The 25,351-nt window shown below is 42.8% G+C and overlaps 1 protein-coding gene across 3 annotated transcripts in view; it reads right to left on the reverse strand.

Moving 5' to 3' along the window:
• limk1a (LIM domain kinase 1a) overlaps nucleotides 1-25,351 on the reverse strand; it is a 67,067-nt gene that overhangs the window by 16,119 nt on the left and 25,597 nt on the right. For 2 of the 3 annotated variants that reach the window (XM_030067226.1, XM_030067228.1), the window contains 2 exons: nucleotides 19,686-19,824; nucleotides 599-708 (listed from right to left, as the gene is read on the reverse strand). In XM_030067226.1, the coding sequence (XP_029923086.1) occupies nucleotides 599-708; nucleotides 19,686-19,824 (249 nt within the window). Of the gene's footprint in view, nucleotides 1-598; nucleotides 709-7,852; nucleotides 8,010-19,685; nucleotides 19,825-25,351 lie in introns of those variants that run through there. The other variant, XM_030067229.1, reaches the window with a different exon arrangement.

Raw genomic sequence — 25,351 nt, forward strand, 5'->3', positions numbered from 1 at the left:
TGCATTTCTGTTTTATTGATTACAATGATAACATCAACCTGCCTAGGGACAAAGGATGGAAATTAGCTGCTCGCTACAATCCTACATATTTACACGAAAGTGTCCATTAATATGTATTGTCCCTGATTTCTTAATCAAATAAATAAATACTCAATACTCGATATCATCTGAGATTTCCCATATTGTATTATTTAATATTGTGATGTCTTCTCCTGGTTTTAAAAGCTGCATTACAGTAAAGAAATGCAATTTTCTGAACTAGAGCTGACTGTTCCAGCTGTTTTATTATTTGTCTCTACCTGTTTGCTCATCATACCCACATTACTGATGACTGTTTTAGAAAAATCTCTTGTGTGTATGTATCTTATGAAAGCACCAGCAGTCATCGTCGCAATATCAACAGAGGTATTTGGTCAAAGATGCTGTGATATTTGATTTTGTCCATATCGCCCAGCCCTGACAGCCAGCTCAAATTCCTGTTGCAGCATGTGTATCCATGGAGAATAAATGTGATTTTGATTGGCCATGATAGCCTGGTGTGTGAACTCTGCATGTCCCTGTCTTGGCAGCCTTGCATGATGTTGTGTTTGAGGCTCACCAGTAGAGTTTGGACCTCTCCACCAGGGCATATGTGTCGCCGTCCCCGATGAAAGCCCTGCAGTTCAGACAGGTGAAGCATTCTGGGTGGTACTTCTGTTCCCCTGCGACCTGCCCAAGACACGACACACACAGAGTTAAGTGGACATCCTTCCATTTGCACCGAAAAAGTGACTACATGCTGAAACCTGAACACATTACAGTCCAGCAAGTCTCGTTTGGCATCATCTGTGGAAAGTGCGGAAAGATTGACGGAAACAGCACAGCGTTGCAAAATGTATGCACTACACTTGTTCTCTGACCTACAAAGAAAAAAATTCACAGGAGAACATAAACACAGCAGTGTGTGTTGCAATCAGAGCAGCAAGCAGCATGATGCCAAATAACCGGTCCGAGAAGCAGGGCGAGATCCGGTCACCAAGGCCAAAGCCGAATTACAAGCCGGGAGATTGAGTTTACTGCTGCCAGATCCCCCTCAGAGCTTACGGCAATTTTGCAACCAAGAGAGGGAATTGAGTTATGGCCAAAAAACAGAGCAGGCAATGAAAAGATTAAGCACACACACAGATCTGGGGATGAAGCTGCATCTGGAGATTTCAGCTCAGGGTGTCTGTCAGACCCAAAACGATCGGATAAGTCCCCAAAGAGGAAAAGGTCGACTTTGCATCATCAACACTGAGAATATCAGTTCCAACCTGCGCCTCTCATTTTCCTGTTCCTCATTAAATCAGTTTGACCTTGCAAGGTGTTTTCTGATCAACCAAGCGTCAATAAAGCGAAGCCACCCACAACACTCGATCAATACCCGACCCTTTTTAACTCCTTCAGGTAATATTGTGCCGTTAATGCAAATGACCCACCCACTCCCCTGCCAATTAAACACAAGTCCTGGTCTCATCGGCTGGAGGTTGAGGACCTCTTATTAAGTCCACCAACGCCACACAGTCCCGAGAGGCAGGGCTTGTGGTCTCATTTTGTGCTGTGAGTGGCAGAAAAAACTTGTAACGGCTGGGTCCCCTGACAGCAGCTCTCAAGTGCAATCATCTGCAATTCTAATACAGTGAGGGGTGGGGGGGTGGGGGGCGTCCTACGTGTGGAGGGGCGCAGCAAGGGGGAACACTGAACAAAGAGTAATCAACGAAATATGAGGCAAAAACAAAGAAATGGAAAAAACTCAAGTGATGTTGATTGTGAAATTTGGGAGATATCACTGTACATGGTTTAGAGAAAATTCTTGGATCTTAAAAGTTTCACTCATTTTTATTTGGAAAAAGCCTGTTTTATAGAGAAACTGCAGATTAAAATAGTGAGAAACAAGATGAGGTAAAATGGATATTTTTCTAAAAAAAAAAAAATACAACTATAAACTTAAAGTCTCCCTACACATGAAGCACAATGTCACTGCCTCTTTCCATCCCTAATCATAGGGTATAATTTGTAAACCGTATTAAGGACAGGACACGCTTAATGTATTGCTTGTCAGAAAGCTGCGCTATTGCCTTTGTTTTGTCTTTGAAGCATTTAGCTGAACCATCATCACAGAGGACATGGAGCAGACTCAGCCGCAGCTGTCAGCTGCACCCATCAGGGTAAGCCTCATGGAAATTTAAAGCACCACTGCAATTTGCCTTAACTGAGAAATTCTGCTTGTGGACGGTCAATAAAACCAATAAAACAAGAGCAAAAGATAAAAGCAAAGTGGAAAATGGAAGATCAAAGAATTAATAAAATCAATGTCTGTAGCCATATGTCTGCCCCGCCCTCCTGGGAGAGTTTCTCTGGAAACCACAGCACACAAACACACAAAAACATGCAGAGAGTCCTCAGGGCACCACACAAGGAAATTAATTAATGACTTTTAAAGTAATTAATCAAGAATCTCCTTCCAGCTAAATACAGACAGAAAATGCTGCATCTGTTAACAAGTGCTAACACTTTGCTATGAGAGAGATGGAGAATGAAATCATGGCTTAAAGACACAGAAGGTTCAGAAAGGCATTTTCTGCTTTCTTTTCCTGTGTATTCTGTATATTTGAGTGGGAAAAAAACGAAGAAAACGACTAGTAAACGAATAGTAAACATCCAGATTGAAATGTTCTGCAGAGGAAACATCTATGTAATGGGACAGAGAGCGAAGCAAATAAGTAGAAAACATGTAGCCGTGGGGCTTATTGACTGACTGGCTTTTGTTTTAGTTTGCTCCCCCAAGCCGCCTCGTTTTAAAAGGGGTCATAAACAACAATTACCGCCTGACATCTTCATGACAGCTATGATCACAGGAGTATAAACACACCACATCACAAAACAGGGAGGCCGGGTACCAGCGACACTGTAACCAGAGGTGAACTGGGTTGAGTTTAAAGTCTAACAGCAGGCTGAGGCTGGCTGGGCTCCAACGAAGATGCAACATTAATGTGGAGAGGAAAAGAGCTTTTCAACATTCAGAAGTGTTTTTTGCTTGGGGATTTTTGCTTTTAGCTAATAGTGAAGAGAAAGAGAAAGTTTAGCACAGAGAGGGGTGTGACATGCCAAAAAGGTCCAGATCCAGATTCAAACCCAGGACTCTGTGTTTACTCAGACAGTAAAAACTAATATCATGTTAGAGTTTTTCCATTCTACTTTTAGAAGTGGGATGGTTGTGATTTATTATGAGTTTTGTCCTGTCTCTGTCATTCTAAAGCGGGTTGTAGGCATCAAAAGTGTTTTTGTTTTACTAAGTTTTACTGTCATGTAGAAAGGTCGCCGAAGGCATCTATCATATAACCACAACGTCCTGCATGACAGCCCACAACATTTATTTCTGTATTTGTATTTTAGGAAATTGTGTTTTACTGAATTATAATAGATATTTTAATTATTTTCATTTTCTTCTGCTACAGCTGTTTCCTAGTGTGTGTGTGTGTGTGTGTGTGTGTGTGTGTGCTACCCAGGTGTGAAACCCAACAAATGGAGAAGACAGGAAGAAAGGACAGCTGGACGGAGATGAAGACACGGTGAGACACTGCACAACATAACACTGTGGCTGCCATTTCCTTGACACACTGATACACACACACACACACACACACACATAAAAAAAAAAAAAAAAACAGGTGCACACACACACACCCCCATCTAGTGTCACATCTGACCAGCAACAACTGCTGTGCAGACACCCAGGACATTCCTCAAAGTGTAAAAACCAATATAGAGCGAGGAAAAAAAACACGGTGCCATATGACTAACGATGTGACTCACCTCTCATTTCTATTGTAGTGACTGGCCCAAATAAACACCAACATGCTGTGTGGTAAGAAACCACCTGACAGCTTGACCAACTGTTTCCAAAAGAGGCTCCAAACAGACTGAAACACGGCATGCATTTATGCCCCACTGGTTCCTCTTTTCATCTTTGCTTGACGTTAGAGGCAGTGTGTGTGTGAAGTGTGTGTGAAGTGACGCCTACGTGTGGAAACCATTTCACTCTGTCTATATTATGTGTAGTTGTGTGCACCAAGCTCTGCACAGTGTGTATGCTCATGCTGTTCTGTGTTTATACCTGCACTAAGTGTGTGTGTGTGTGTGTGTGTGTGTGTGTGTGTGTGTGTGTGTGTATGTGTGTGTGTGTTAGCCGGTCATGTGGCCTCCTGCTCCTCTTTAGTGACAACAAACCAAATCATGAGCACATGTTTCCCCGTGGGGCAGCGGGAGAGGGAGGGGGGGTCAACAGGATCCAAGAGCAAGGGTGAAGGGTCAAGATGCCGCACCCGAGCAGGCATCTGGAAACAGTGTGCCGCTCAGTTACCGTGGGTAACCGGAGGCTCTCGGTCGCATGGTTAGCCTGACCTCAAAAAGATGACAGTGAGCCAGAGTGCTTTTGATGGCACAGGGAAATATGAAACTCACTAAAGAGTAGAATAAAAAAAAAAAAAGAAAGAGAACAAATAAAAAGATTCCCTCTGTGCACATTTTCCCTACATCCCCTGAGCAGTGGTGGCCCGGCTCCACTGTGACACAACTGTTTGTAACGGCAACAGAATTGGCACTCCGGTACAAAAACATTAATCTTGCGCTTTTATTTTGAAGGTGAGATCCATGTACTTTTGGTCTCAAGGCCACTTTACATGTCAGTGTCAAAGTGTTGCTGCTGATGTTGATGTGACCCTCACATGAACTGTGATTGGTCAACTTGGACTCTTGGTACTTTTTTTGACGAGCGTCAGGTGATTTTTACTCATAGTACAGACGACATAGGAGCTGGTAGAAGAAAACACGAGCTGAGGAGGTTTGGAAACATGAACACAAACATATGCAAGATTTTGTCCCGAAATTATAAAGATTGTTAGATTTCACCCAATTCATTGTGAAAAATACCTCAAAACATCGTTTGGACACTATTAAATGTGACCGACTGTACAATCGCTGTAGATGCGATTATATCTGGTGCTTTTATCAAGGTTTTAATGAAAACTTCAAACTGCAATCTAGCATGTTAGCGATGTACGCACAGACTTACTAATGCAGAACTACACCATTTGTTCCGGCTGTCCATGGTGACAGTTTTGACGCAGAAGAATAAATCAGCCTTTACTCTGGCTGCATTGATGTCTCTGCTCTGACATCTGGACATCAAACCTCCGAGTGAGGAAGATGACAGAGCATCACACTGTAAATCTGTCACACTGATATAGCTGTTTCATGGTTTAAATGATGCAACTGCAGTCCACGATGCTATATTTTTTTATGGCATGTTAAGAAACTGTCTTTATCAAATCTAATGATGTGGCTGTAGCTGTGCAGCACTTTGAACAAATAGCACAGCGCTAATCGAAGCTAATGTTGGATAAAGGGCAGGGGAAGTACTGGTAATGCTCAGTAATCTTTAGAACAATCATCAAAGTAATCAATTAAAAATAATCATTTGTTCTAGCCCTGTTTTCTACAAATAAGCCAGAATTAATGAGGCTCCACCATTTTCACTTATAATTTAGTAACATAATTACAAAACGAATCAGGGGCGTATGCTTGTATGAATATGGAATAAGGCCTATGCACTTTTCTTGTAAAATCTGCATTTTACTTTTTTTTTTTCATTGATTCCACATTTTTTTTTCTACATCATTTTTTCCTTCTCAACAACCAAAGTGCAAGCAAAAAAAAAAATGCTTTCACACTCATGAAGTGTTAATTCTGCTGTGTATGAATGAGGAAAGAATCAAGTTCAATTGTGCTGCACTTGAGGTTTATTTGTTCTAATGAATGGGCTGAATTTGGAAATTTGGAGTCTGCACCTCTATATGATAGTGTGTGTGTGTGTGTGTGTGTGTGTTAGCCTGCATGTGTGTATCCTCAGGTTGGCTGTGGACTGTAAATGGATAATTTTAGACCAACTAGGGAATTTATGACAGTGTATTACTGTCTGCAGTCATGGTCACTAAACATCTCAACAACATGTTGATGACCAGTCATGGATTCTCCGCTATCACTGACTCATAGTTAAGAAGAACTGTGTGGTTACATCTAGTTTCCTTTTCATCTTCCTTTGGGGTTGTTTCCTGGGGTCTGCGCATGATAACATCTCAGTTCTCAAATGTAAACTATAATCTGTATGATAAAAAAAAAATTGTAATTAAATTCAAATGTGGGAACCTCAACTGAAATTTAGTTTTTCTACAATGAAATTACAAGGATCATTTGCACTATTGCTAACCTCATTTGTGGGTTTGCACAGCATGAAGTTCCCACTGTTTTAACTGAAATATATTCTACACCAAATGACAGCAGTGATATGGCTAATATGGACCATATGTGAATACATTTGTGTATGTGTGTGCACATTTGTGAGTGCATGTGAATGCATCTGTGGCTATGTGTGTTTATCTGCGGTGCACCAAGAGCCAGGGGCCTCAGTGTGAACTCCACATGCTGCCTGACCCCTTACATCAGCGAGCCCGGTGTAAACACCAGCCAGTGTCCTCTGACTTCAACGAGCTGCGACTAAACGTGGAACAATGACCTCACATCATCGACACCTCGATGTGATGAAGGAGCTGCTGCAGGAGACGCTTCCAAATGGCTGAGCCAAATCACAGGAGATCTGGCTCTGCTTAACCTCCTGTTTGATGGAGCGAACTTCACCCCAAGGGCTCCCACAACGACAAAGCTCAAGTTCAGGCTTGCAGAATCAACATGTCACTACAGCGGTATCAGAAACACGTGCATCAGGTACCTGATACTCCCCAAAGAGAGAATCAATTCTAGGTCAGACGCCAAAAATGTACAGGGTGGAATTCCAAAACATTTGCTGGGGGGCTTAGACACCGAAAGCTTCAATAAATGAGGAAAAAAAAAAACACTCTGTACAACCCCAACTGCACAATCCCACCAGACCATGCTGTGGCTTTTGGGAGCCAAACAGGATTGTAATGAGAAGATGTAATGACAGATAAAGACGTAATCCTGTTATAGGACATAAGGAGACAGATAGAGACTAAATCTTAAATGCAAATCACCCACAAAGGTTTCCTGACTAGGCTAGATGTCATTTCGCCTCTAGTTTATGTGGAACTCTTTGAGAGCCAGGGCAAACACAATTAGGCTGAGAGACAGAAAGCGAAGGCCAATAAACAGTGGCCCACATTGATGCTTGCTCAGTGGAAACCCCCCTTCTGCCACACACAGTACAGTGCAGTACCACAGCATATACAGTACAGGCCTCCGCTTCAGAAATGCTGCTAATGGACCCAGCCTCTTTCCCCCCCATCCTTCCTCTTATCTGAAAGCCTGGCATCCAGCTGGGCTGAAAAGAACCGACTATTTAGTGTCAACTGTTTGTATGTGAGTGGTACACAACACTGTGCAGCACCACAGTTAGATGACAACTGCGATCCATGTCTAAACAAACCGTCCGACTTCAATTCTACTTGTATCTGGGACTGAATACGCTCTAATAATAGCACATAAGCGATGGCTCATCACTTTTTAATGACATGAAGAGGCAAGAAAAAAAATCTAGGGCGCCTTACAGAAGGAGAAGAGCAGATCTGTAATTACTGTACTTGGCAACGCACTGATACGCTGACACACACAACACATTACTAGGTTTATGTTTTCAGTATTAAGTAGAGAAAGATGCAGTGAGTGTAAGCAGCAAGCCGGTAAACGCTCTCACCAGCCACTTGAGACGCCAGCCTCCTCACCGGCTCGCTGCTTCCCACCCGGGTCTGTCACACACACACACACACACAAACACAAGTCCTAATAACCCACATCTTACCTTCTTGTCCCTTTTCCACAGCCTGAGACAGCAGAAGCTCCAGAAAAACAAATCTCCCACCATGTCAGCAAGAGCCGGCCGCTTTCTGTGCTGCTCTAGTGCATTCTACTGAGGCAACCCCGCTGTCACAACAAAACACTGGCAGCGGCCAAGCCGGGGAGAGAGAGATGCCGCGGGAGGGTGGGAGGGAGTATGACAGAGAGAGAGAGAGAGAGTGAGTGAGTGAGAGAGAGAGAGAGAGAGAGAGAGAGAGAGAGAGAGGGCAGCCCACGCCTTTGCAGCTGAGCTCATCTCTGAAGCGATGTCACTGCTCCACGCTCCCCCCGCCTCCCTTCCTCTTTCTCTCTCTCGCTCATTTTTAGTATGACCTCATCGTTTCCTGTTTGGCCCCGCCCACCCAAGCACACGCGCCTGCCGGCTGCTCCGTCTTGGTGTCTTTCGAAAATTCCCCACCCCTCCTGCTCCCCCCTCTCCTCCTCGTGTCCCGTCTGCCCACCCGCCCCTGCCCACCCGCCCCTCCCCCCACTCCTTTCCCCCCCACTTTCCAAGCAGGGTAAAGTCACGGCTGATCAGAAATCACATTTCAAAACAAGTGACAACGAGCACAGTGAACAAGCTCCCACAGGGGAGTGTAAGGGTGCGTTGTTGATCATTGGCTCTGTTGATGTTACTATTCAGTTTGTTTGTTTTTTTTTTCATTTGTTTAATTTAAAAGTAAAATTTAGTAGGTCAGCAATATAAACTTATAGGGGTGAAACAGAGGCAAATAGAAAAAAAAACTGCTGTCCCTGTAGCAGATAGAATAAATTATGCTCTCTGTGATGATCACTTGATTGCATGGCCCCGTTACATTCCAAATTGAAATTACTTTAAGTGGATATAAACATGAAATTTGTCCTCTGCATGAAAGCCAACCATGGCTGCCCATTATGAATAATTCAGTTTCATAAAATTTCTTCTTCAAGCTAAATTCAGGCCCTGTAAGAAGTAGCTTTTGAAGGTTTTAAACTGAAAATCCTGTGAAATGATGTAGATAATCATGTGCTCTTTCACAGTGGACTGGAAAATATTTGTTTATCCGACTGAGTAACTTGTCTGAGTGCAGCGTCTCCTGCGTCTGTGGAAAACAAGTCAGTTCACACAGACACACGGAGCAGAAGCTGTTGAGGGCTGAGCCCTCTGATGTCACGCCCACGAAAACAAAAAAACAACAACAACAACATCTAATGCTGAGTTTCCTGCCACATGTTAGTGCATGTGTAAATATGTATATTATGAACTACAATTCATAATATACAACCAGCGCCAACAACATCTACTGAGGGCCATCGACCATTAAGCCATTTCAAACTCTGCTGTCGGCTCCTCGTTATCGTTACCTTGCATCGAGTCACATATTGAGGCGTTCAAGCTCTATTCAGTAAAAATGAGACTTGGGCGAAGGTAAATTATGACGTTACCATGATGCATTCAAATGTAATTGAGAAACTTGAGTAAATACAGCTGTTAGAAAGAGAAATTTGTTGATTGTTCCCACCGCAATATATAAAATAGATATTAGAGAGGGAAACATGATCTCTGTAACTTCCTTACACTAATTTTAACCAGTAGCTTATGATACATAATTAAAACTACTAATGTCAAGTTTTTTTGTTTTTTTTTAAACCACAACAAATATATAAATAAAAATACAATAATTTATCTCCCAAACATTGGAATCGTGTGCTTTTATGCAAATAACCACTACAGATGACAAGAACAGTAAAAAGAAGTAAAAGGACAAGACTCAGAATTTTAGACAATTTACACTGACACACCAATTTGGTATGGCACATGTTATAGGAGTAGTCCATAACAGCAACCCCCCACCACACACACACACACACACACACAACATCGTCATGCACCAATTCAGTGGACATCGGCCAGCCCCACAACACACCAAGACCTGTAAGAGCTCACCAAACATCCATGAGAGCCACATGTGTAAGACACATGTACCATGGGTGTAATGTTAGCACAACGTCTTTCATTTAGGTGCTGTGTGCAGATTGTAATCATGCAGCGTTGGCCTGGAGTGTAAATTAGGACATCTGGCGGGCTTGTGTGATCTTTATTAATAATATCCGGCTTACTTATTAGCCCTGTCCTTCATCCCTCCCTTGCACACTGTCCCTTCCCACTTTTGTCCTTCCTGCTAAGTCACTCCTCTGTTATCTCTCCCCTCTCTTGCTCTCTGCCTCCCTTTCTTGTCCTTCCTGTCTCCTTTCCTTCATGTATCTAATGTGGCTCAAGTGTCTTCTCCACTATAATGTCTACTCCTTCAATTCTATAAGCCAGAGGGGCTGTGGGAGTGGGCAGATATTAATAGTCAGTCAGATGCACTCCCTGCACTGCCTGTTGCTTTTTATACTGGAGCCAGAGAGACAGACAGCAGGGAGAGACGGCTGGCAGGCAAAAGCCCTGATTGAGTTAGGAGTTATGGGAGTTGCATTAGTAACTGGATGGTGGCGATGAAACACAGACACACAGACAAGGCAGGAGAGCAAGTCATGCAGGAGATTAACAAGCAAATGACACAACAGCCTGCAAGTCCAGCAGTGGACTTTAAATTGCTGTTAAAGGGCAGATTGTGTATTTAAAACCAGGCTACAAAGTGCAGCAGTCGGAAATACATTAATACAACACTGAAATCAGGTATCAGCTCAGTTAAATGCTTGTCGATAACAGAGAATTCCCCCAAGAGACGTGTGTAACATTTTACAGCAAAATGAGCAGATTGTCTGACTTTATAATTAGCTGTTATTGATTGCTCTTGCTGGTTGGTAGTCTCTGAACATGTACAAGAACATGCCGCCCTTGAATACTCTCCCATTGCTCAATATTATTATGTGATGTCCAGTGCACTCCTGGAGTTATTTTGTGATGAAGTGTTGCAATTTCTATTTTTGTTGTATCCACTTTCCATCAGCCTGTCCACTTCTACTTCAGTTATTGATTAGCTACATTTCCCAGAATGCCTTTGACATCTTCTGTGGAGCTTGAGCTGAATTTGTTCCATTCAGCCGAGGGTTAAATGTGTTTTGGAGGAGACAGCGACAGGATGAAGAAGAGCATTATTTCCCTCACTAAAAAAAAAAAAAAAAAAAAAGAAAAAAAAAAAGAGAAAAATCATGCTTGAGAGTGGCTTCTTTTACTCAAAATGCACCATGTCTTGCAGCAGCACTGCATTTATGGTCTATCAAGACTAAAGTCGATGGAGAAATGGGCATTTCTATTTCTTTTACCATGGATTGCAATGGATGATGACTCTATAAAGAAGCCTTTCCTCTTAGATTCTGAAGGACAGATACCATTTATGTGTGACCAGTTATCCATGGGAATACAAAAAGAATACACCACCCAAAAAGATATAACCAGGAATGCAACACACATTGCAAGTAGTAGTTTTTAGCAGTGTTTAAGTGGTTGAGTGTAATTTGTTCCCTGTAAGCTGAGGACTCAGTAGGATAATTACTATCAGCACTGAAAAAGTGGTACAGTACAACCTTAAATGATACCTGACCATGAGGTATTGAGCGGAGCAGCAAGACTGCTAAGTGGCTAAATCAAAACCACAGTCCCATTTCCCTGTAACTGACAATCAGGATGCGAAACTTAACAGCCTCCAAAGACGCCTTGGAGGCAGTTCACTATTCAGATGCTGATGTCCTTTAAGAAGGAATTGAGAAAAGCTTGGTAAAAATATACTGCCAAAGATTTCTGACAGGGGGTTCCCACGCCTGGAAAATACCAAAAATAAACTACAACAGGCAAAGCTGTTGAAATCAGTTTCTAGAGGGAGGGTCAGAAGCTAAGTCTTGTTTTTGTCAGTCCTGAGACGTTTCAATATAACTCAAACATTTACAGGAACTGCACTGACTCAGTTCGAGTTTGGCACCATGAACATGAATAACACCCTTCAAAGTGAAAGCCCAGGTACTCTCCCCCAAGACAGCAATACTTGTCAACCTTGACAGTCCAAAAGAAGGGAAATTTTCACAAGGATAAAGGAAATGGTTGGGGGCACAGGCTACTGAAAAGTTATTGGCTTCTTCCACATTTTTGTCAGTTGTGTCTCAAAGGTCTTTGTTTGTGTGATTTCATTTACTGTAGCTCTACAAATGACACTGTTTTGCCTTTGACAGGTAAAAATGCATTTGTCTGAATGTCAGACTCAGCAAGAACAAAAGCAGTCTGCCTAACATTGTGTTCACTGAAGACAGAAATTTTTGGAAGTGAGAACTGCAGATTGAATTTTAGGTGTAACGTATTTTGCTGACCATTCAGAAACAGCAGTGAAAGTTTATGGCCATATAGTAGATGGGCAGACTTTGAAATTTGAAATAAGTATGGGGGGGTTGGCAAGAATGATGAGCAGGCACCCATCCTTTTTTGTTTCTTTTTTTTTTTTAATAATTATTTTTCTTGTTTTCATCGAGAGATGATACAAATACCAGCATACTGTATACTGTATTCCTCTACTCCACAGGGTCTTAGATCACACTCACAGTCACCCTCATACTCATACCCCTACACACACACACACATTTACCCACTTAACGGAAGTACGTTCCTATCCCATAGGTCAGCCCATACATATACCCATCCCCATACTCTTCACACTTCCACTCATCCACATACCATTCATTTCCACACCTCCACGTATACCATTCACCCTTCCCCAGACACACATACACAATTACACACATACTTCCACACACACTTGGTTCCTGTTCTTTAGTCATCAAATCCAGTCTTTATTCTTTAGCCAATATGTTTACAAGGCTTCATAGATGTCCTGCCATACTTTACTAAATTGCTGCCTTTTGTTCCGATCTTCATGCATTGATTTTTCTATGTTTAAATAATATTCCATTAGTCCCTTCCATTCTTGTAGTGATAGGGCCTGTGTATCCTTCCAGTACTTTAAAATAATTTTTTTATATACCAAAGAGGAGAAAAGGACCTTCCATCCTATAGGGTATTTCAGATTGTTTGTCTTTTGGAAGATACTGTTCAGAGCTGTACATGAGCAGGCACCCATCCTGTCGAAGTGTCCTGGAGCAAGGCACTGGGTCCCTACCGGCTGAGGAGATGCCGCTCTGGGTCTGTCCCTGAACTGACCGGGGGAAGTGGAAGGAGAACTTTCCCTTTAGCGATCCACAGAGTATTGCAAAATTGAATATGCAAAATAATTTCTATGAGCCAATGTTAGGAGAGACACTGTGAAAGAGCATTGTGTTACGCCCAGGTCAACGCATCCCAGGATGTTCACGAGGTTAAATCTCCCCTTCTACAGCACAACTCAACACCTCACATGGTCACCCTGCTGCCACCTTTCCCTAGAAACCCCGAGGAGCGGCCTGTGTGTTGGTGATGACATCACCAACATCTGATCCTGCTGCTGAGAAAAACTCCAAGGACAAACAGAAACATGATAAAATCTGAGTAGCTACAGTATCTTGCGAAACACTGACTGCACGCTTGTTTGCTCTGCCTTCACACAAACTGAAGACAAAACAATGATCAGACATGCACACAAGCAACTGCTGGCAGACTCCCACCTGAACAATGTGCTATCTCACACCCGTGGGAGCTGCTGAAGTATAATGCAGAAGTGGGACTTTCCACTGGTTTAGTGGCCAACCAGTCTCATCACAACACAGAAAAATACGTCCATTGCTTAAGATTGTTCCATAAACAGAACATCACTTATATTCAGCTTACACTGTAAGCACCAGGTTAAGTCAAGCAGGCATTTGTCACTTGTATATGAGCTCCTAATCCTGTTGTCTCTCTGTTGGATTGCTCACAAAACCACATGTAGTACAGCTACTGGATACATGCATGTGGAATAGCAATGGAAAAAACCTTAACAAGGAAGACTTAAAGTCATGTTAGCTTTCAAAACTTAAAGAAACCATCAAATTACAACCCTGTAGCTCCTCTTCACCAATTCAGGTTACACTCTCATCTGGCTGTGTTCATACTGTACTCATATGAGACCTAGTATTGCCTGGTGAAGTCCACGTTTAATTTATTTCTTTGTTTTTAATCCCCTTTTAGTTAAGCGTTCACTTCCTACTTGTTTAATGCGGCCCTAAGAAAAGAGGACTTGCTCTTGTGGTCCAGCCTAACTTCTCTAAATGAAGTTTTAGACAGCCATTACACAATTTAAAACAACACACAAGGTCAATGAGGGATTACCAAAGAGCGTGGGGAGGGATTATAGAGTGTTGATTCATAGAAGTGCCTTTTCACAAATGAAAAGAACTTAGTGTTTGGGATGGTGGGAAGAGTGTTTCAACGCTGCCATTGTTGAAGCACATCTGTGTGTCGTGAGTCAAAGTTATGACAGACTGATCCGACACTTTTTGACACAACTTCCAAGGACATGATGTTTGGGTTTTCAGAGCTGGTACAAGCTGATTATGATGCCAGATATCTCAAAAAGTCATGAGGACTGGCTCGTGGTTTATGGGAAATTCTTTCATTTCAGCACCTACGGTTTGAATACTTCTTGTAACAATTTTGAAATGAAAACATAGGGAAAGCCCCAATGGTTCAATTCAAAGTTCAACTTGCTTGGCCAATCGAGGATCAGTTCTGCTTGTCCATTGTGTATTGTCATTGTTTTAGGGTAAAAAAATAACTACTCTTGAATAGAGTGAAGCAATGTAATAATGTAAGATAACTGAACAGCGAGAGTAAAAAACAGGTTACAAAAAGAATTGAACAGAACTGTCAACATATCTGAAATATTTAACTTTCAACACCTGAACATTTTTTAAACTATAAATTGGACCTGAATATACTGACTGTTTTCATGAATGAGCCAATGTTGCATTACTGATAGATTTTCTACAAATGTAACCAGCAGTAACATGATGAACGCTGCCAAAATATTACTGGGACCCGACGATGGATTGTCAGTTCACAGTTTGGTGTTTCTGGCTCATTCACTGGCTGTGTGTTTGTGTTTTTTTCAGTGCCATTGAAAAAAGATTGGCTAGCTTTATTGAAATCACTGAGAAATGAAAAGTATGGAACTGATTCATTATTTTAAACGCAAGGAAAATGCAAACAACTTTCACCATCTCTGAGCTGAGGTCTCATTTGATTAGTCAGAGAGAGTACAGGAGAGCAGGGGGCAGGCCAATGGCAGAACAGAGAGGCAAAGATTTATCTGCTGGGTAAGAGACAGAAAGACGGGAAACTTCATTTTGGGCAGCAGCCAGTCCGCTGGTGCCCAAGCCATCGGCCAGTCTTCACTGTCGGACCCTGGGCCCATTACAGCCCTGAAGAAAAGCTGACTGAATCTAAACTGAATGTGCAGACGGATGGAGGTATCGAGGATGTGTCAGTCAGCAGGGGGGATGGATGGAGGGATGAGAGGAGACAGAATTCAATTTAAGGCGTTGACTCAGTGTCCAGGACATAAATCAGACACAGTAAGGATAGTAAATAATCGAGTAAGCCCCTCTACCTGAATTAGTGCTAGATGATTCGAGGCTGGAGATGCTGATGAGAAGAGAGGCTACAGACTGAGACTGCAGAAGCTGAATACACACATTCAGATACACTAGCTAACGCCTGCATACACAAACCGGACCTGCATGATACTTCCTTTACTTCAGAGGCTTCCTGCACATTCGAAAGTCAGTTATCAAGGATATATCATGATGGCCTCAACATTATACTGTATTGTTTAGGCTGTATATACTGTGCACATATCATTTTGGTCCATCACTATGATGATAATATCATAAAAGGGCTGGACGATAAGGACCAATACAAATAACAAGATATCTTTGACAGAATATCTTGAAATCAATTTTGTGATACTATTTTAGGGATGAAAATTCGTGCCTGCGTAAGATATTTTCTCAAGATAGTGTTGATAAACAATAATTAGTAATGTGGATATGATGTCCAAGCAAGCACAGGTAAATAATAAAAAAAACTAGAACAGTCTAATAACCCTTTAGAACCAAGAAATGAAATCATTCATGCCATATCACAATATTACAATAGCTAAAATCCCAGATGATATTGAGATATACGAGATAAACATTGTTACAAAACATGAAAGAACAACATAGCAAGGCTTCCACTGTAGTGCACATCAGTGTGCCAGCACTGACAAACTCCCCTGGCATGTGAGAGATAATCATGAATGGATTAACTGTTCCCCTTACTCATTTATTGTGCTTCTCCTCTCTGGTTGACCTAACGAATTCAACATTTCAGTCCGCAGACTGTGACTCATCACTGCATCACCCAGCTTGCTGTGCTTTCACTGCGCTCAGCTCTTTCAGGTGCTGTGGCATCTGCGGGGCTGACGTATCAGAGTGTGACACCCTGCTAAAACTGGACAGGTGTCGAGGACGCTGCACGTCCCACGTCCTTCCTGCATGTGGCAGATACAACAGGGACATGGACACAGGAAGCCGACCTTGGTCTGCCCGTCTGTACCGTAATTCAATTGGGTCTGAGCGTCTTGGCAATGCAACGTGACTGGCTGACCCCTCTCAAACTGTCTAAAGTGTGACTGCAGAGACAGTCCATCAGTGTCTGTGCACTGTAAGAAGAGCAATGAAGAGAGGAGGGAGGAGGAGAGAGCAGAGGAGATCTGGGGCTTCTTTCTCTCCAGCTAATTCACTTTAGAGTCTCCTATATGCCTCCATGTCTGGTTCATTACCAAGATTGCACTGCAGAGGGCAAGCTGTATGGATGAAGTGTAAATGACACACACACACTCACAGTGATAGATGCGAGGCCTGCAGAGAGCGACACAGACATGAATAACTTCTGACAGATACCATCAAACTGGCCATGACACATGACCCGCAAGAGGCTTTTTGCTCCAATATGTGCCCAAGAGGAAAAGCTGCATGAGCACAGACAGTACGTCCAAGCGACCCAGGTTTTTACTGTAACCTAATTTCAGTTTTAGAGGACTCTAAATGAGCCGCATATTGTTTTAGAAAACGTGTAACGTAAAACAAGGAATGACAGCAAAGACAAATCATTACCTCAAAAATGGGATTTTGTTTGCCACCCACAAGTAGCACGTTTGCTCTCACTGAAATAATCTAAAAGTACAGATATTACGCCTCAGATTAAAGCTAAAATGTAAATGTTTCATGGTTACATTATACTATCTCACTGGAAACAACACTCCCTCTTCAGGGTACAATTACAGGGCTACAGTGCTGGTTGCAGAGCCTGAGTCACTGAGTGGTGCAGTACAGCAGAGAAGGTCAGCGAGGCTGTTGTGAGGCTAGGTCAAGGTCGGCAATAAAAAGCCTTGACTGAGTAGGATACAAAGAATACAATGAAGCGCGGAGGTAATGAAAGAGGTTACAATGACATTCTCATCCACTTTAGGTAATAGACTCTTTTCATTCTCTAAGGGCAAACGGGGAATGCAAAGAAATAAAAGTTCCCTGCTGGGAGAGATAGAAGAAATAAAGGAGATGCTCCATTCACACACACACACACACACACACACATACACACACACACGCTGGTCAAATCACAATGGTGTACAGATAAGGAGGAGTTGCTATTATGTTGATATCAGCCAAGGTTATAAGTACTTGTGCTGCACTATAACAATGTTAATTTCTCATAACTTGCCCTTGAGTGACTCCAGAGCTTAAATAGCTCGTCTTGGTAATGAACTGAACCGAAAGACGTTATCTAAGATATTTAAGTGAAAAGCGTCACAATGGTGGGCAATAGAGGACGTAAAACAATGTCTTGGTGTTTAGACTCAAGGTAGAAACTAAAAGACATTACAACTGATAAGGGAATCAGAATTGCAAAGCTAACTTGTAATATAATAAAACAAGGAATGGATTATTTGAACATAGTGGAGACTCTCCATCTCTTTCCTGGTCACCTGGCCTAATTTGCAATACAAAAAGATCTATTTCCATTTTGGCTACCTGGCTTCCCTGTAGCAGTGCATGCATGTGTCCATGATGGTACACTTAGGAAATACAAAATTCCCCATTGCCTGCAACTGACACACAAACGCCACTCATTTAAGTTAAATCCCACTTCAAACGGCACATGTGAGCACTTTAACGTCTAGCTTACGATGACACCTGCTAAAATGCAACGAGCTGATTAGTGTTCTCCGTGGAACTCGATTTCCCTGACATGCGAGCTTCATGCAAAGCAGAAAGGCGGGCAGCTTTCCACAACGCAAGCCCTACATATTTCCAAATACACTTGGCATGCCTTTCATATCACTGGCTGCCATGGCTGATAATTCTAATTTTACCTCAGTGGGTGCTGTGAACACAACTAACAAGTAATACCAAAAATACCTCAGTAAAGTGTACCAGTGGTGAGTGAGCAGGGAAGAACATGCACTCAACTCACTGCCAGGCTGCAGTATCACAGATTACACTACTCTGGACTACTGAACACTGATAGGGCCTATTCACACGGGCCACATTATTAGATATACCTCCCAATTTAGTCAAACAGCTTGCTCCATCACATGGCTGTGAGCACACACTGAGAGCCTTGCCTCTCTGTGATTCCTCCCAAGACTTCTTCCTTCTCCCCTCTGTTTGGTTACTGGGCTTATTTTCAGAGGATTATTCTTGCCTGCTATGAGGGCTCAGGTGTCGTTTTTGTCTTCTATAAACTGGGGGCCTGTGAAGCCCTAAAGACTGCAGCAGTGATTAAATGAATGAGTAGGAATTTACTAAAAAAAACAATGCATAGACTCATAGAACAATAATTCCTCTCAATCATCACTTATGACCCATGTGTGACGGTGTGTGTATCTGCGGTGTGTATCTGCCTGGATTTTCTTGTTTTGCGAAGGAGAGGATGAAGTTGAGGAAGTTGGCCTGTTTTCTGTTGGACAGGTTGGAGGCAACAACAGACAAATCCTACTCATTTTGCCTTGAAGGCCTCTAAACAAACACGGACTTCAAGCAGGAGCCACTCCTGCATCCACGTTCCCAGGGTCCCATGTGGTGGTTATTGTTACGGTCAGAGTTAACGTGTGTTAACAGATTATTGACCTGGGGAACGAAGGACCCTGGACACAAAGGATCTTGGCAACTTTTGACACTGGGAACTGGCACCCTGGGATCATGGGCACCGGGAAAATAGGTATGCTCCTCTTAAAGCGTCCAGACAGGTTTGAGAAGCTCAGTTACTGTTCAAATTGAACTTAGAACTGCCTCATAAGAGACTCTGAATATCAAACACATGAAGCCACATTATAACAGCATTATATGGTCCTATTATATATTTCCTTTTCCGTCAGCTGTCAAAGTGCATGATACCTTCACTAATCAACAGATACACACAAAGTCTCCATTGATCCTGGTATCCATTCCATTCTATAATGCAACACCACTTGTCAGTGGAGGCTAAGCTGATTGTTTATCAGCTCTCCAGCACCGTGATCTCTCCTGCACCTGTCCCTCTCTGATTTCCTGTATCACAACAGCAGCTCGAGGCTTTCGCTGGTGGTCTGTAAGACAATCTGACAAAACTACAAAAGACATCAGGGTCAGTTACAGGTCTGGAACAGATCCTATGCATGTTTACATAGACAGAGAAGTGAAGCTGGAAATGTATTGACTAGGGTGCGCGCGCGCGCGTGTGTGTGTGTGTGTGGACTCCTGTATGTATGTATGTGCATGCTGTAAAGGAGACAGCTCTGAGCTGTAACTCTAGGTTTGTCTGCAAACAAAGAGATAAGGAGGCGCGGAGAGATGAGAGGCTTCTGAGCCCCGCAGAGGGATCGTCTTACCATGATGAGGCCGGTAGTGATGGGGTCGTTGCAGCCGTGGCACAGCTCCCCAAATTTGGCCCAGTAGTCCTTCTTGCAGAAGAGCCGGCCATCTTTTTCATAGTACCAGTGCGACAGTGATGCACTGCACTCACAACACCTGACAGAGAAGCAGGGACAGAAAGGAAATATATGAGCAACGTGATTAATCTGCATGAAAGATAAGAGAACATAATTAATTTCATAGAAAATTTCAACATTAATGAAACATCAAAATCAGCATCAGACAAGCAAACAGGAACACAGCAAAAAAGTCAAGTGACCCCCTGCTGTATAATGGCAGCCATGATCACATATTGTAAGATATTTCTACATCAAGCTTCAAGTAAAAAGCACATAAGTAATAAGCATATTGCCTGAAATACCAACATTAATACTTATATACTTACCTAAATTAATCCTAATTTAGGTAATTGGCAAGTACAATTGGTTAAAGTCACCCTGGATTTTGTTTTTTGTTTTTATATGTGTGGTCTGAGGTGTCTGAGACATTACAAGCTTTAGGCCTTTTTGCCCAGTTGGTGGCGCTGTGGTGGACCAATCATTTTCATTTTGCAGATATTGGATGAAAATGTTAAAATTCTTCAATCCCCAGAGGTTAACCAAATTTGACCCAGCAGTGTCCGAGCTGCTGAGCATGGAGCTCAGGACGCTTGTTGGCCTGTTGGTGGCGCTGTGGCGGGCCGATCAGATTTACAGACAAAATGGCCAGTGTCAAAATCCATCATTCCCTCCCATGTTTTGTCCAAAACAGGCCACCAGAGGCTCAGAAATCATATGGACCGACGAACAAATGAAGCCCAATCCATAATCATTTCTCTGATCTTCAATGGTGGGGGACAAAAATGTAATTTCAAACAATACAAAAAATGAACAAAATGATTTACCAAATCAAATAAAAACATGTGTAACATATGACTCGAGTTCCTGGGAAAGTAGAATCACTGTCAGCTCATTTCATGGGTCATTTCACAGAAGCAGCAGGTTCGGTGAAACACCACTGACAAATAAAATGCCACCATGCAGGAACTTTGCAGGAACTTTGAAAGCGCACAGCAGATGAAGTTATTATTGTGATGACACCACGACACCATTTTGCTGCAGTGCACCTCATAAATCCACACTTAATGACACCCTGCAGGGCCCCAAATTATAGTTTTCCTTGTGATAATAAGTCCCTTTGTGGATCTACTGGACACCACCCCTATGTAGGTGGCACCGGGAAATGAGATCACACTGACACACACACAAAACTATGACTAGACCTTAGAAAAACACAGAGTGAAAGGGAAGAATGCTACACAAAGTTGTGATAATGTCAACTCAGTAGAAAAATGGCAGGCGCTAAAACAATACGCTTTTTATCACAGAGGGTGCGTGTTCAGTCACACACACACCCTTTTGTGAGCACATGTGGGAGGTCTTAAATAAACATTAATTCAACCATACATGAATGTGTCAAAGTTTCAAAAATGAAATGAAATATACAATAAAACAAGCCAACGCTAAACAAATCCTCATCCTGTCCATTCAGTAGCAAATATTTCACCTTGCTTTGAGCTGTGCTTGTGGTAATCTGTTTTGCAGATTCTGCCTGGTCCATGCCTTTATCTGCATTAAGCTCTACCTGCGGACTGTCTGTCACCAGAGTTGAAAGTGGGTGATTGCGAGCTGCTCTTACGGCCCCGAGCGGAGCAGAGAGACGTGAGACTGATAGACATCAGATGCTGACAGAGACAGACAGAGTGAGGAGTGAAGGGCAGACGAAAAAGACAGGGAGGGAGTGCGCGGGTGTTTGATATCATGGCGGACAGGTTGTGCAGCTGAAGTAGGACAGGTGTCGGGCAAACACACACACACACACACACACACACACTTTACAAATGCACTTAAAATGCATTCGGCGGCCTGTAAGCTGCTAACACATGGAGACACACATACACGCACACTGACTTGACATTTAAGCCAATGATAAAAATCAAGGGAAGGAGAGTTGTTTCCTCCTCGGTGCCAAGAATCAGTGATGAAATCAGTTCCACAGAAACCCGTTTGTTACGTGACACTACAAAAGCTCATCTGTTCAACAATTTAAGAGGAAAAACAAAACAACAAAAAACAAGAGGCATCAGCTCAAGTTGATTCATGCCAGTAGGACAGGTATGAGAATGTGTGTGTGTGTGTGTGTGTGTGTGTGTGTGTGTGTGTGTGTGTGTGTAGGGCTAGGTTTTGGGAAGGACGTGAAACAACACATACCCTGATACATGAGTCATGATACAATCTGTATCCCATATCATTGCAATATTCTGCAGAACTGGCTGGATATGCATGAACGGAGCTTAAACAGTGACAACTCCTGAATAAGGTGCCACGTCATTCGTCCAACAGCCCAGTAATCCGAAACCCCAATTAGTCAGCCCACTTTTCCGAAAGCCCATTGCTCTGAAAAAAAAAAAAAAAATGCGCAAACTGGAGTTATTGGAGCTGAGTGACTGACGGTGCTATGTGAATGTTGCATGACCTTAACCTGAGGAAAGTCCTGCCTAAACATAACCAAAGTTACGGAGAGTTCATTTGGGGTTTTGGAATAATGTGGAGTCGGACAAACAGTCTCCCTGAATAACACCTGGGTAATAAAATGTACAACAGACAAAATGATCAATCAGGTGACAAACTAGCTCATTTTAATTCAAAAGTCCCATTCCAATTTATTAAAACAATTAGCACAATCCAATTAGCACAGTGCACTAAAGTGTTGTAACATCATATGAAAATAGAGGGCACCACCAATACTTGATAAGAAACAGCTCTACAGAATGTTATATATTATAAAAAAGTATTATCAAAAACCTTTAGACTCATACACACATTTTCACCATGTGTGTATGAGTGTGTGTGTGTGTGTGTGTGTGTGTGTGTGTGTGTGTGTGTGTGTGTGCATGTAATTTGTAAAGTGGGATTATCCCCCTGGGTACGATAAACATAATGCTTACAGTTAGGTGTGGGTGTGAGCATGTTTTCTATGTGTGTGTGAGTACACTTACTCATATGTGCTTGCATGTTTGTGTGTCTGTTTGTGATCTGTCTAAATCTCTGTGTCTAACAGCCATGACTAAGTGAGTGTCTTCAGTCCCTCCCAGTGGAGCTTCCCTCCCATCAGCCAGCCGTCTGGCCGAGTCCCACTTCAGGGACTGGCTCAAAAGCATGAGCAGAGTTTTCACTGCAGCTTGAATAAAAGAGTACGGGGTTTCAAAAGGAGCAGACCGGCGTTTTTCTCTCATCTTGTCCAAATGGTCTGACCGGCAGTCTGCATGGGGCTCAAGCCACAGTGCTGCCTATGCCAAGCTGTGCTGGTAAGAACTAGTAGACTGGACTGCAGGTTTGGTCAGCTTAAAAGATACTACTCTATTATATTTTTACCTTGCCTAATGCCACTTCACTTATTTCTACAGATGGGCCATCAATTTTCTTTCAGTAAGCTGTGTATTTTCAAGCCATCTCAAAAAGTGTGCTGCACTAAGCCGGTTCAAACCTGTTGTTTTGTTGATCTAGTTTACAAAAAGCAAAGATTTAATACTATTAAACGCTGAAAATCTACACAGTGAATACAAGAAAATGGTCACACCTAAAGAATCAAGTCCTTATTTTAATCAACTGATTACACCGGAATAAAGTGAATAAAGAGAAACTGTATCCAGGTCAACCTGAGCTTCAATTAAAATGGTTGATCTCCATGAGGCACCATCTATCAGTGGTTTTCCTGGAGGTCAGCCTCTGTCAGGGCTGGGAAAAGGAGGGAGAAAAAAGACAAGGAGGCAGATTCAGCTGGGATATGGCTGGAAAAAGAAATGGCTGGGGTTTGCGCGAGTGGCACTGAACCAGTGACTGAAATCATTTATGTACTGTGACTACAAGGGCTCAAATCTAACCCAAATTATGCAGTTACAATTTTTTTCCACTCCCTTTTCTCCCTCTCTTCACTACAGGACTTGAAAAATCATTAAAATGCTGAGAGAAGTTTGCTTGCTGTCTCTTGTAAAACAAGACTGGGGCTGTTTGTAATGTTACAGCTGCTGGTAGCAAGAAACTCATGCCACCAAAACCCTTCCCACATGACTCTGCAGCAGCAAAAACCTGCTTTTACTTCGCCTAAGGTCACACACCTGAGCAAGCATGGACACAAGTACATGTATTTGGATGCAGAGTTTGCCATGAGGAGCAGCTCGGCATATTGTGACGGAGCCTGCTTCATTTATGCAGGAGGTTTGGGAGAGCTGGTGGGAGGAGAAGAGTTGGAAGTGGGTCAAGATTATCAGAAGACACCACAGCAGCGAGCCGGTAGCCGCTCGGCTGTCTTGGCTGTCTGCCGCTCAGTCACCGCCTTCCACTGCTCACAGGCATCCTGCTGCCACAAAGTCATGCCTGGGGCGGATCTGTGCAGACACACACAGATGTCTTTGCATGTGTGTGTGTGTGTGTGCACAAACACCTTTATGCATAAACGCACTTTCATTCATAGAAAGCACATGCGCAGACACACACAGGCACCACCGTGTTGCTCTGAGGCTGAATTCCTTCATCCAAAATTCTCTCCTGGCAGAGCAGGGAGTGGCAGCAGAATATTAAAGATAAGAGTGAATACATTAGCCGCTCCCAGATGGAGACACCAAATTTCTTGCTTCAGGACAAAAATGTTATCAGGGAGGGGAAAAAGTCAGGGAGGGACTCTCACTACCATGGATGAAAAATACTCCTCCACAATGAAAAGTGCTTATTTTAAGAATGACCAAAGAAGTCTCTGTGACTGTGTGTGTGTCGGACTTTCACTTGAGAGTGCACATAGGCAGGGGTGTGTAAGAGGATTAGCAATGTGAAAGACTCAGAAACGGGTCTTTGCCCCCTCTACTATGATTATCCAAGAGCTGGTTGGCTGAAGAACTATTCACATATTTTGGCAAGCTCAGACGCCTTCCTGTGACAAACAAAAACAATAAAATGACAAAAAGAGGCACACACAAAAATAAAAAGGTAATATAAGTTATAAGTAGGAGTAAATTAAAGCTGACAGAGGTCATACTGGCAAAATTTGCACTGTTGGCTTTATTTGTACAGTAGCTTTTGTTGTCATAATGATGGTCAAGTTCAAGTTTATCATAATGATGGTCAAGTTCAACAGACAGAGGTTTTATCCTCTTCATCGGCCCTTACAGTCAAAGGGCTGACGAAGAGGGTAAAATCAAAGAGAGAGTGAGGAAGATGTTTGTATATAAATAACTTTAATGAACAAGCAAGAGCAAACAGGATAAATTTCAGGCAACATAAAATGCAGCTGTATTCCCAAAGGGCCGGGAAGCCGTCAGTGATGGTGAGCAGGAGGAGGGGGGAGTGCTGTAAATTTGCGACCCGTCTCACTCCCTGCTCAAATCCCCTGATGGAATTAGCTGAAAGTGCCTGGGAGTGTAATAAATTCCACCCTCGTCCTGGCCCCTCACCTCGCGCTCCCCGATTCCTGCACCCTCTGGCCCGGACTGCAGTGACTTCTGCTCACCGAGAGAGCAACACATGGAAGACTAGTCTCGATAAATTTAAATCTACAGAGCTTGAAGACATCGGCGTATGAATGATGAAAT

This window comes from Myripristis murdjan, chromosome 13 (assembly GCF_902150065.1).
Source record: "Myripristis murdjan chromosome 13, fMyrMur1.1, whole genome shotgun sequence".
NCBI classification, from domain to species: Eukaryota; Metazoa; Chordata; class Actinopteri; order Holocentriformes; family Holocentridae; genus Myripristis; species Myripristis murdjan.